At 38.5% G+C, this 14,357-nt stretch overlaps 1 protein-coding gene across 1 annotated transcript in view; it reads right to left on the bottom strand.

Annotated features, from left to right (window-relative positions):
* SCAF8 (SR-related CTD-associated factor 8) overlaps nucleotides 1-14,357 on the bottom strand; it is an 86,904-nt gene that overhangs the window by 52,340 nt on the left and 20,207 nt on the right. The window contains exons 4-6 of the mRNA XM_006868476.1: nucleotides 9,861-10,022; nucleotides 3,365-3,518; nucleotides 2,431-2,561 (exon numbers count right to left, since the gene is read on the bottom strand). Of these exons, the coding sequence (XP_006868538.1) occupies nucleotides 2,431-2,561; nucleotides 3,365-3,518; nucleotides 9,861-10,022 (447 nt within the window). The remainder of the gene's footprint in view (nucleotides 1-2,430; nucleotides 2,562-3,364; nucleotides 3,519-9,860; nucleotides 10,023-14,357) is intronic.

The following is a 14,357-nucleotide window of genomic DNA, read 5'->3' as shown; positions in this document are numbered from 1 at the left end:
ACTGGATGAATAATCCATTTTTAAAGATTAAAAAAAACAAACAAGAAATGTAAGGGGAAACTGGAAAATGGGCAGTGCTGGCCTCAATGTGATTACACGGATTACATTAACTGATGATGGTGGTAAGCGCCTTTGACAAGTCCAATGCTGCACAGGGTTCCTAAGGAGCAGCTGGTGGTTCTGAACAGCCATCCTTGTGGCTAATAGTCCAGTGCTGATCCTACAGCACCACACCAGAATATATTAGTCAAGAAACACATCATCTTTTATATATGTATACACACACAGAAGCAAAAACTCAAACAAGTATAATTTTTACAAAAGAGAAAATTAATACATGAATACCAAAATTAGTAATATTTAAAGGGAAAAAAGTATATACAACTAGGAAAAACACAGTGAATAACTGTAAACTGACCAAGAAAGGAACTGAAATGATCATTTAAGACTACTTTTACCCAAATATACCAAGTCCTAGCAGTTTCTTTATTAAGCTCATCTAACCCTTTCAGAAAGAAACCCTGGTACTATACCAAGTTATGTGTTGGGCTGTGAACCACATGGCTAGTAGTCTGAATCCACCAGCAGCCACCAAGGGAGAAAGATGAAGCTTTCTAATCCTATAGAGATTACAGTCTCAGAAAATATCATCAGGGTCACCATGTGTCAGAAGTGACATGACAGCACACAACAACAATCCTTTCAGAGGCAGCAAGCACTTGTGTTATACTATATAGTGTTGTGAAACGCCGTCCAGTCGATTCCAACCCACAAAGACCTTGTATATAGTTTCTGAGGAGCAGCTGGTGAGTTGAACTGCCAACCTTGGGGTTCAAAGTGTCTTTGCAGTCCAGTGCATTAACCCACACTAGGACGCTTTGTACTATATAAATACACAGAAAAAGCTAAGAGTTTCTGAATGGATTTCACACAGTAGCAAATAAACTTGATGATTAAAAAACTGAGAATGATTAAAAACTAGGGACTTATCTCACTAAGTCTTGGTACAAAATAGTTACAAATAGGAAATAGCTGCCAAAAATCATATATTTAAATGAAAAAGCAGACTCAAGGTATATTAAATGCATTGTGTCAAAGAAATACATACATACAGTTACAATGAGGAAACATTTTGAACTCTCTTGATACTATTTATTGTATCCATCAGTTAAAGAAAAAAAACATACTAATATTTCCACTGATAAAACTTTAAACCAAACTCTGTGGCTCTGGTAGTGTAGTGGTTACGAATCAGGCTGCGAACCGCACGGTTAGCAGTTCGAAACTACCAGCTGCTCCGTGAGAGAAATACGAGGCTTTCTGTTCCCGTAAAGATTTAAAGCCTCGGAAAACCATGTTCAGGGTCGCTATGGGTCAGAACAGACTTGACAGTACTTAACAAGAACACTGTAACCTTAGAAAAGCAAAATAAATCACTACTACAGAGTACATTTATCAACATACAGCCAACACAGTACTGAACAACAAAAGCAGCATTTCTACCTGAGTTTTGAGAACAGAGTGACTGCCATGGCACTACTTCAGTTAAAATCTCATCCACAATGTATGGCCAGTGGAATCAAATAAGAAAAGTCAATAGTAATTAACAGTAGATAGAGAATTAGCATGAGTTGCTGTATCTGCAAAGTCCATTTAAAACTAGGAGCAATTTCTTCAGATTGGCTACAGAACAAATCAACTCCTCTAACCGGAGACCCTGCCTGGCTACCACTAGACTGCACTGACCAGGGTACACACAGAAGATCCTAATTAGAATGGGCGAAATGGGGAACCAAACTGGAATTTAAACATCAGTCCAGATTTCCTGGACCAGTAAGAAGCTGAAGACACCCCAAGTCTCTCACTCTAAGACATTTATAACCTGGAAATGAAGCCACTCCCTGAGGAACCCTTTCAGTAAAACAGAGTGGCCGATAGAAGAACACCACCACCCCACAAGAAATGTGCTCCTTAGAACAGTGAACTGTACTGAGACCAAATGGGCAACATTTGCTCCAAAACAAAGATGAGAAGGGAAGGAAAGGCAGGGAAACCGGCAGGGTGGATAAAGGGAAGGCAGGGTGGAAATGGAGAGAGTGCAGACCCATGCAGAGATAGCAAGTAATGTCAAAGAATCAACTGTGTATAAACGGTTGAACTGGAAACTAATTTGATGCATAAACATTCACATTAAAACAATAAAATGTGTAAACTAACAAATCAAATGGATTCACAGAAATCAATCTAAGAAATGTTAAGAGCTGCTATTTAAAAACCTACAAAGCTTAACAGATGTACGAAGTAGCATGTAGAGTATGATTCCAGCTTTCTAAAATGAAAACACACACACTCCCAAGGTGGCGCTTCATGAAACAATGCTTTATGACATGGATATGGAACACACTCTGGACTAACAGAAAAGATGCTCACCTGCTGGCCTTGAGGACTCTGTAAGATCTGAGCCACAGCTGCCAGGGTATCCGTGTTTGTTATCTGCGACACCCATGGGTCAGGTAAGCCTTGGACCACATTGGCTGGAGTCACAGGTGTCACTGGAGTTCCTTGAAGACAAACACCCACCCACCCATTACAAAAGAAACATGAAAAGGAGGAAACATGTAGTCAATAGATAACTTGCACCACAGCTACATCACTTTGAAAAAATATATACATATTTATCTAAGTATCTTCATTTTATCCTTGTTTTGGAAAACAACTTAAATTAATTACAAAATTAGGTTAAAACTATTTCCCAAGTCATGAAAAATCTCACTAGTGAACAAAATTCAATAGTATGAGAAACTATTCAAACTACAATGTTCAATTTATAAATGATTGTTCAACAGTATACATCAACTTTTTTTTTCCCAAAGTTTTGTTTTTATATATAGGCAACAAAAACTAAAACATACCAAAAATGTTACCAACTGTAACTCTTGGACTACAATAAAAATATTTATATGATATTTAAACACCTCAACAAATGTGATTTTGTGGTTACTATTAAAGCATTTCTGACTTCATTAAACAATTTATCCAGGGTTCCTTTTGTAAATACTAAGTTCCTCAATCAGTTTAATTGTAAGCAAAATGCAGAGATTAGAGATGGTCAAAATCAGGGAAATCTACTGATGTCTCAACTCCCAAAGCTCATTACATTCATGAATTTCTTTTGGGGAATTTAAACAGGAATATAGCTTTCTAAATTTTAGGAAGAATCACACACATACATAATTTCCAATTTAATTTTTACTTCACAAGAGTCCCTTTTCCATTACCTAATAATGCTAGACAATTGCTGTCACCTAATAAGGAAAACACACATGGAATACTGATAGACCAAATCTGTATCAAAACAACACACCTGGGGTGTTGCTCATGGCAGCAGTAGTACTGGCCAGAACAGGGGTGACCACTGGAGGAGGAATCCCTGCGGCCATATCCAGAAGAGGCTGAATGATCTCACTCTTAAATACGTTATTCTTCTGCCACAAGTTTAATACTCTCACAATTTTACTCTAGAAGAAGAAGAGAAAGGAATTTTTATTTTTTGTTTTCAAACCTATCAATCAGACAGTGAGAATGGCAGGATGGAGTCAAACGCCTTAAGAACCGTTCCACCATGAAACGCATTTTCACGTAACTTAGCATTGGTTAACCGTAACTCATTTGAAAAACGATGGAACTTTCAATAGACAAAGACAATAAAGACAAGATGTAGCTCAAAACAGGGATGACAATTAGGCTTCCTCTATCACATATATCATCTCTAGACAGACAGATGTTTATGGCTGTCTACAGACACCTGGGGTAAGGGGTCTGAGGCAGAGCCAGGCCTGACCTCAGTACTTACTAAAGGCTCACTTCCAGCTGACACAGAATGTGTCTCATACATGTGATCTTTTGAACAAAGAAGTAACTACAGGGCAAAATCCTTATGTCATGTAAATTTTAAATTTATCATTTTATAAATAATTCAACAAATTTTCATAATCTAAGAACGTAACTAAATTATCTCCTTTCTGCAACTTTCCATGTTTATTCCCTCTTGGCATTTTTGATCAAACACACAATTTCCCATTTCATGATTTTCTCTTGTCCTCCTTCCCCTGTGGGAAACTATCAGAGTATATTGGCATTAGTCAGTCTGTTTGTAACCCTGGTAAACACCATACTCTAAACCAGAGGTTCTACATTAACCACAAGTGTCCAGCCATACCCTGAGCCCTTTACTACCCTGTAAAGAATTTACAAAACCAAACCCACTGGTTATAGGCATGTTTCTGTCCTACATGTATGCTCTGTCCCTCCAACAGACTCTTCAACTGCAGCAGCACATCCAACTCACTGTCTTCAGCAACCAGTCTCAACCTTTGCCAGCCACCTCCATTCCAGCCAATTCAACATCACTTAACCGGGTCTTTCTGTTTTTAATATCTATCACTTTCTATATGAGTACATCCAAAGTACTCAGTATGAATCTAGGACAACTGGAAGTTGTCAAAAAATAAAATGGAAGGCATAAATACTAGTATCTTAGACATTAGCGAGCTGAAATGGACTGGTATTGGCCATTTAGAATCTGACAATCATATGGTTTACTATGCCAGGAATGACAAATTCAATAGGAATGGCGTTAATTATATCGTCAAAAATAACATTTCAAAATCTATCTTAAAGTACAATACTGTCTGGGATAGGATAATATCCATACGCCTACAAGGAAGACCAGTTACTAACGCTATTATTCAAAACTATGCGCCAATCACTAAGTCAGTGGTGCTGAAATTCTACTAACTTCTTCACTCTGAAATTGATCGTAAACATGCAATCAAGATATATTCATACTTACTGGTGACTGGAATGGGAATGTTGCAAACAAAGAGGAAGAACTGGTAGCTGGAAAATATAGGCCTGGTGACAGAAAAGATGCTGAGGAGCACATGAAAGAATTCTGCAATACCAGTGACTTATTGACTGCAAATACTTTTTTCAACAACATAAAAGGCTGATTATACATATGGACATTATCAAATGGATACACAGGCAATAAACTGACTACATCTGGGAGAAGAGATGGTAGAAAAGCTCCATATCATCATCAGCCAAAACAAGGCCAGGAGCAGACTGAGGAACAGACAATAAATTGCTCATGTACAAGTTCAGGCTGAAGCTGAAAAAAATTCAAACAAGTCCACGAGAGCGAAAATATAACCTTGAATATATTCCACTTGAATTTAGAGATCATCACAAGAATAGATGTGATGCATTAGACACTAATGACCAGACCAGAATAATTCTGGGATGACATCAAGAACATCAAACAGGAAGTAACCTGTTTAATGTCATTAAACAGACAGGAGAGAAAGGATAAAATGGATGTCAAAAGAGATTCTGAACTTGGTCTCCAGCAAAGAGATGACAAAGCAAATAAAAGAAACGAGGTGACAAAAGAGCTAACAGAAGATTTCATAGGGCAGCTCGAGAAGAGACAGTCAAATATTAAAAATGAAATGTGCAAAAGCCTGGAGTGAGAAAACCAAAAGGGAAGAACACGCTCAGCATTTCTTAAGCTGAAAGAACTGAAGAAACCATTCAAGCCTCGACTTGAAATATTGAGAGACTGACTATAAAGGCAAAATACTGAATGATGCAGAAAGCACCAGAAGACGACAGAAGGAATCTAAGGAGCCACTGTACTAAAAAGAAATATTTGATGTTCAACCATTTTAAGAAGGAGCATATGATCAAGAATCGATGGTATTGAGGTAGAAGTCACAGGTGTGCTGGGACTGGCATTGGTAAAAAACAAAGCTCCAGGAATTAACGGAACACAAAATGAAATCTTTCAACAAACGATGCAGCACTGGAGGCACTCACTCATCTACGCCAAGAAATTTGAAAAACTACCTGGCCAATTGACTGTAAGAGATCCTTATTTGTGTCCAAAGAGAGGTGACCCAACAGAATGCAGAAATCATATAACGGTATCATTAATATCACATGCAGGCAAACTTTCATTTGAGATATTCAACAGTACACTGACAAAGAACTGCCAGACATTCAAGCCAGAATCGGAAGAGAATGTGGAATGAGGGATATCGTTTCTGACATCAAATGGACCTTCGCTAAAAGCAGAAAATTCCAGAAAGATGTTTACCTGTACTTGATGTACTACACAAAGTCTTTCAAGTGTGTGGATCATGAAAATCAATGGATAGCAGTGCAAAGATTAGGTTTTCTGAACACTTGATTGTGCTCATGAGGAACCTGTACACAGACCCAAGAGGCAGTTGTTATAACAGAACAAAGGGATAGAGAATGTTTAAAATCAAGAAAAGTATGTGCTAGAGTTGTATCCTTACACTGCAGTTCTTCAATCTGTATGCCGAGTAAATAATCCAAGCAATAAGCTGGATTATATAAACAACAACATGGCATCATGATTAGAGAAAGCCTCATTAGCAATCTATAATATAAAGATGATACAATATTGCTTGATGGAAATGAGTACTTATATAATATTTATTGATGAAGATCATAGACCACAGGCTTCACTATAGATTGGACCTCAATGTAAAGAAAACAAAATCCTCACAAGAGGACCAATAAATACAATAAATGTAGAAAAGATAAAAGTTCTCAAACACTGCATTCAATATTATCAACACTCCGGGAAACAGGAGTCAAGAAATCAAAGGACATACTGCATTAGTCAAACCTGGTGCACAAATCCTCATTAAAGTGTTCAAGAAAGACATCAGTTTGAGAACTAATGTGCACCTAACCCAAGCCATTTTCAATAAATAGTTCATATTGCATGTGAGAGCTGGACAATAATAAGGAAGACAGTAGAAGAATAAGTGCATTTGAGTTACAGTGTTGGTGAAGACTATTGAAAAGTCCCGTGGACTGCCAGAAGAACAAACAAATCAGTGCTGGAGAAAGTACAGCCAGAATGCTCCTTGGAAGCCAGGATGCTGAGAATTCGTCTCTCAAACTCTGGGCATGTTGTCAGGAGGGACCAGTCCCTGAAGAAGCACATCATGCTTGATAAAGCAGAGGATCCGTGAAAAAAAAAAAAAAAGGAAGACCGTCAACTAAGATGGACTGACAAGGAGCAGCAGCAATGGGCTCAAGTGTGAGGAAGGCACAGGACGGGGCAGTGTTTTGTTCTATTGTACAGGGGTGCTACGAGACAGAGCCACGTCAATGGCACCTAGCCACAATACCAACACTCTCAGCAGCATTTTGTTAAAATGTTCCGGCACTGATGCTGCCGCTCTCACACCACTTCTTGAACATCTACATTCTAAGTCATATTTCAGATTCACCTTGGCCATAGGCCAACTTTGTCAATAAACAAATAAGCCAGAGTCTTCATAAACCGAGGAAGAACACCAGAAGGCTTCCATTTCAAACTTCATCTAACAATTTTAGGATGTATGGTGTTTTAACCACTTCCAAATTTTGAGCCTCCCAGGACAGAAATGTGTCTTATTTACTAAGTCCAGCTTGCCTTCGAGTAATACTAAGAAATACTCATATTTAAATAGAAAACAAAACCAGCTGTCATCAAGTCGATTCCGACTTGTGACCACCCATGTATGTGTGCGCCACCAAGTTTCCAGTGACTCGTTCAAACACAGACTTGCAGGCCCTTTTCCAAGGTGCCTCCGGGTGGACTTGAACCTCCAACCTTTCAGCTACCAGACAAGTACACTAACCATTTGGACCATCCAGGGACTCCAATTTATACCCTAATCTTGATTCAGAAGAAATTTCATATGAATTCTATTTAGTTGTGAACTTCTATTTCTTTGAATTGTTGTCTCTTTTTGTTATGGTAGTGGTGGTTTTGTGTCACCAAGTCAGTTCCAACCCGCAGCAACCCTGTATGGGGTTTCCGAGGCTGTAAATCTTTACGGGAACAGAAAGTCTCATTTCTCATTTTTCTCCCTTGGAGAGACTAGCATACTTCAAAGTACTGCCTGTGAGGTTAGCAGCCCAGACACCACGCCTCTTTTGTCATACTCTTTATATTACGAACGTCTAAAGACTGGGTAATAATCAACTTCCATTTCTTTAGTAACTCTGAATTCTAAAATTATTAATTAGCAACTTCTTGAGAGCATTTGGTAACTGCTAAAATGCCGATTTAAGTGGTTCCTTTGGTAGCACTAAATTTTCAGAGGTCAGAAGCATCAGATTTATAGGCAAAGAATATGCTCATCAGAGAGGAATAGCTCAAGGTACTCCACAGTCTTCTTTGAGAAAAGTGGTTAGTCCATTTGCCTTGGTTCTTAAAATATAAGCATCTCAGCTAGCCTGGACCGCAAGGTCAGCAGTTCAAACCCACCAGCCATATCTCAGAAACCCTATACAGGGTCACTATGAGTTGGAACCATTTCAATGGTACTTAACTATAAAGAAGTAACAGTTTACGAAATTTACATAATGATTAACAAAAAACAGGATGATCATATATTAATTCTTTTCTTAATTCTTGCACAGAAAAATGTGATGATTGACCAGAATACTTCTATAAAAGGAGTCATGGTTTGGTGCTGTGGGTTAATGTACTAGGCTGTAAAGTCAAGATCATTGGTTCAAGCTCACCAGCCACTCCTCACAAACCCTATACAGGTTTGCTACAGGAACCAAATCAATCTCACTTAACAACAACATTGTAATATTGCTTATTCCACCAGGAAAAAACAAATTAAATGTTTTTGTGTGTCTCTGAGTTGGTTGTTACTCACAGTGACCCTGTATAGGGTTTCTGAGAGCAGATAGGGGTTGGAACTGCTGACCTTATGGTTAGAAGTCCAGTGCTTATCCTACAGTGCCACTCTAGGGGTCAAAAATGACAGGCAGGGACCATTTAAAAGAAAAAAACCAGTAAATTAAAGAAAGATATAAAATTATTGTTGTTGTTGTCAAGTGCCGTCGAGTAGGTTCTGACCCATAGTGACCCTGTATAGGGTTTGCGAGGGGCAGCTGGTGAGCTTGAACTGCCGACCTTGCAGTTCAAACAGCTTTGCATTCTGGCGAATTAACCCACAGTGCCACACCAGGGCGCCTTTATTAATATGTGACAAGATAATTTCATTAAAGAAAATTCTCCAGAGAGGATGAAATTAATTATATAAAAAAGCATTCTGTTCAATGCATATATTTTGCAACAGCAAAATAAGCAATTTTTCAATAATAAAGACCTAGATCTTCTTTAACTTCTCCATATTATGATGATGTATTTCTAACCTAGGTTCAAATTATATTAACATGCAAATTATTTGCATATTAAATGAAACATATAAAAATTACCCCAAAAAATGCTTCACACCTTATCAGACTTGTAGTTTAGATCCTCTGCTTATACAAAAATTTTCCAGTTTCCAAAACACTCATGTATTTCAAAACTTGGCAGTACTTGACAACGATCACCCTTTATATTTATTTATATACAAATAAAAAATGTCATTTAGGGTTCTGATTACAGGAGAAAGGTTGTCTTTCCTACTAGGTTCAAGAAATCCCTACTCTCCCCATCTTCAATTAAAAGCAGTATTAGTATTAAATCTAGCAATGTAAGATTACTTTGTTCATTAAAATTGAAATTGATAAATCAAAGTAGTTTTTTAAATATTCACAAAATTTCAAATTTAAATTAAAAGCAAATCAACTACACATCTTTCCATTCTCTGTTTAAGACGAGTCTAAAAACCAAAGAAATATGCATAATGTACTACCTAAATGTTCACAATCAGAAACGTGTAAATGAGAACATAACTGACAGTCATATAATAACAATTTACAGACCTGATGAAAATTACAAAGGTCATGGGTCCCCTCCTTACCTTGTCATCTCCAGGACAACGGTATAAATTCTGGAAAGTGCTAATGATGTTATTACTAAATCTGGGTGCAAACACATCCTTTTCTTGACCAAACTGGTGTCGAGACTGTCGCACGATGGAGTCAATCACGTAAAGTCCAGGTACTTTGTATTCTGGTTTACACTGAAGAGAAAGAGAAGAGCGGGAAGTGGAAAGGTAAAATTCTGCATGGACAAAAGTCACCATAAATACAAAATAACTGCTCCTGTAGGAGAAAGAATATTCACACGCATCATCAGACTTCAGAAACAGCATTTTAAAGAACATGTGCGTTACTCTAAACATTCGACTGTTCAAATGCCAGTCACCTAAATTGCCAAGGAATACAGCACAATAGCGTACTAGTGGTTACAAATCAAGCTGCTAACCTCAACGTTGGCAGTTTGAAACTACCAGCTGTTCTGTGGGAGTAAGATGAGGCTTTCTGCTCCCGTAAAGATGTGCAGCCTCGGACACCCTGTGTAGGGTCACTATGGGTCAGAATCAACTCCTGGTAATTAACAACAGAAACAACAACTGCACAATGGTTTTAATTAACCCCTCCCCTCCAAAAAAAGCCTTGGTAAATACAGTGCTTTATAATTTAACATTTTTAAAAAGTGATTTTAAAGATACATGGAAGAAAGACACAACATCAGAGAAGGGCTATAGAAAAAGCACAGTCAATGTGAGTTAGACTTCATCTGGGAGACCTAACAGACAGCATTCTGAAAGGACACACATCCAACAGTAAACGACTACATTCTGAACACACTGGGACCCAAGGGTCAAAACTCTTCTCAAATGTTCTACCTATGAGACATAAGGCATTATCATTATAATTGAGTCCATTTCAGACAATTCTACAGTTTTATATACATTATGAAATATACCCTTTCAAGCTGTTTTCCACTTCCATTGACTTGCTCCTGAGAAACCCAAAGGGGCAGTTCTGTTGTGTCCGATGGGGGTGATAAGAGTCAGACTGTCTAAAGAGCAGTGGGCTTGTTGGCTGGGTTGTTTTTTTTAAGACCAAGTTGAAAAGAAGCTAGAGCCAACATAAAACCTTAAGTCTCTCTTTTAAGTTTATTAATAAAGTTAATTAAGTTTATTAACTTAGCCATATAGCACTCAATGTTTTAAAGACTTTCTTCCATGAGAAATATGGCCAGTTCTAATAAAACAAAGTAGATTAAAAGGAAATGCCTGGCAAATAAGGTATAATTTTAAAATAGTAATATAATGATGGCAAAAGCCAACTTTAAGAATAAGTTTCTAAGACTCTGTTGTTATGTGCTGTGGAGTCAGTTCCGACTCATAACGACCCTACACAGGGTTTCTGAGGCTGTAAATCTTTACGGGAGCAGACCGCTTCATCTTTCTCCCATGGAACTGCTGGTAGTTTCGAACTGCTGACCTTGCGACTCACAGCCCGATTCGTAACCACTACGCTACCAGAGCAGTAGAAAATACTTTTAAATACTCTTTTGGTCCAGTGTTTCTGATCTATTTTCTGCATAAAACCAGGAAACCAAACCCACTGTCACACTCATAAAGACACCGATGCACAGAGTAAAACTACACCACACTGTTTTCAAGACTGTAAGTTTTATGGAAAAGGAATCTTAGTGTGGTGCTGCAGAGTAGCTGTAAGGTCAGCAGTTCAAACCCACCAATTGCTCCTGTAAAAGATTTACAGCCTCAAAAGTCCTGTAACAAAGTCACTTATGAGTCAGAATCAATTTGATGGGAGTGAGTGAATCTTTATGAAAGCAGACTGGCATCTGATTCGTCATATCAATTTCTTTGCAAAAACTTTATCTGTAAGTTCTTTATTTTAAGTCAAGAAGAAACTTCTAGCACCATTCACAACTGTCTGTTGTGGTGGTGCTGTAGGCTAGGCATTGGGCTGTTAACCATAAGATTCACACTCATTTGCTCTCCACCATCCCAAAACCCCTGTATGTTGTTGTTATTAAGTGTCACTGAGTCAGTTCCAACTCACAGCAACCCTATACATAACAAGATAAAACACTGCCTGGTTCTGGGCCAACATCATAATCATTGCTACATTTGAGACCATCACTGCCAACACTGTGCCAATCTAGCTCCTTAGGGGTCCTTCCTCTTTTTCTCTGACCCTCTACTTTACCGAACATGATACCCTCCAAGACTGGTCCGTCCTGACAACATTTCTGAAGTATGAGAGACGAAGTCTAGCCATCCTGACTTTAAAGGAGCACTCTGGCTGTACTTCTTCCAACACACATTGGTTTGTTCTTTTGGCAGTCCACGGTACTTTCAATGTTCTCCTCCAACACCATAACTCAAAAGCATCAATTCTTCTTCAGTCTTCTTTATTCACTGTCCAACTTTTGCATGCATATGAGGTAACTGAAAATACCATAGCTTGGGTCAGGCACACCTTAGTTTTCAAACTGGCATCTTTGCCCAATGCATTACAGCATTTGACTGCTGCTTCCCTGAGTGTTGACAGTTGATCTGAGCAAAATTAAATCTTTGACAATTTCAATCTTTTCTCCAATTATATGGATGCTGTTTATTGCTCTAGTTGAGAGGATTTTTGTTTTCTTTTCATTGAAGTGCAACCCACACCAAAGGCTGTGATCTTTGTTCTTCATCAGAAGTATTTTAAGTCCTCTTCGCTTCAGCAAGTAAGGTTGTTTCATCGCAAGTTGTTAATGAGTCTTCCTCCAACCCTGATGCCATGTTTTTCTTCGCACAATGCAGTTTCTCATATTATTTGCTCAATATACAGGTTAAATAAGTATGGTGAAAGAATACAATCCAGGCGCACACCTTTCCTAATTTTAAACCATTCAGTATTCAGTGTTCACTTGTTCTGTTCAAAGGACTGCCTTTTGGTCTATGTATATTTCCTCATGAGTACAATTAAGTGTTCCAGAATACTCATACTTCGCAATGTTGTCTACAGTTTGTTATGATCTACACAATCAAGAGCCTTTGTGTAGTCAATAAAGCACAGGTAAACATCTTTCTGGCATTCTCTGCTTTCAGCCACGATCCATCTCATGTCAACAGTGATAGCCCTCATTCCATGTCCTCTTCTGAAACCGGCTTGAACCAGTTTCTCTGTTCTCTGTCAATGTATGGTTGCAGCCATTTCTGTATTACCTATAATAAAACTTAACTCACATGGGACATCATTGATATGGCCCGAAGATTTCCCCATTCCGCTGGGTCTCCTCTCTTTGGAATGGGCACAAATACGGATCTTCTCCAGTCAGTTGGCCAGGAAGTTGTCCTTTAAATGTCTTGGCAGAGAGGAGCAAGTGCATCATTTTGTTGAAAGATTTTAATTAGAATTCGATCAATTCCCGGTGCTGTGTTCTTTGCCAATGACTTCAATGCACCTTGGACTTCTTTCAGAATCATTAGCTCTTGATCATATGCTACTAACATCCTTGATCAAACATGCAATCAAGATGATTGGAATGCAAAGATTGTAAACAAAAAGGAAGGACGAGCAGTTGGAAAGTATGGCCATGGTGATACAAACGATGCTGGAAATCACATGATCGAATTTTGCAAGACCAATGACTTCTGCATTGCAAACACCTTTTATAAGCAACATAAAAGACAACTGTACATATGGACCTCACCAGATTGAATATACAGAAATAAAACAGACTTTATCTATGAAAAGAGATGGTGGGAAAGCTCCATATTATCAGTGAAAACAAAGAAAGGGAACTGTGGAATGGATCATCCATTGCTCATACGCAAATTGAGTCTGAAGCCGAAGAAAACTAAAACAAGTTCACAGGAGTCAAGATGGTGGTGGTGGTTATGTGCCGTCGAGTCGGTTCCAACTCATAGAGACCCTGTACAGTGTTTCCGAGGCTGTAAATCGTTATGGGAGCAGAAAGCCTCATCTTTCTCCCATGGAGAAGATGGTAGTTTCGAACTGCTGACCTTGCGGTTCGCAGCCCGATTCGTAACCACTATGTTACCAGAGCTCCTTCCTTATGACCTGGAATATATCCTGCCTGAATTTAAAGATCATCTGAAGAGATCTGATGCATCAGACACTAAAGACTGAAGACCAGAAGAGTTGTGGGATGCCATCAAGAACATCATAGACTTAGAAACCCTATATAGGGTCACATTAAGTTGGAATTGAATTGACTAAAATGAATTTGATTGCACATTGCAGGATTCTGGCTGTTAAGTGCTTAATATATTTCGTAAAAAGGACAATAATTTTTGTGTTTCAACATTCAAGTTTTACATTCACTAAACAAAACAGTTCAAAAATGTCTACAGGGTAAAGAGAACAAACAAGATGGCAGATCAGGTCGAAGTACAGTAAGGAGCTCCGCCAACAACAACACAGAATACCCGACCAAGCAGGCTCAGGGGATGGTCCCAGAACTCTGAACCACATATAAAGGAATATTTAGAAGGTTGGAAGGCTCACAGCTGGGGGAATTTGTG

Source organism: Chrysochloris asiatica, unplaced genomic scaffold, assembly GCF_000296735.1.
Source record: "Chrysochloris asiatica unplaced genomic scaffold, ChrAsi1.0 scaffold00117, whole genome shotgun sequence".
Lineage (NCBI taxonomy): Eukaryota > Metazoa > Chordata > Mammalia > Afrosoricida > Chrysochloridae > Chrysochloris > Chrysochloris asiatica.
This window is presented reverse-complemented; position numbering and strand designations above follow the sequence as displayed.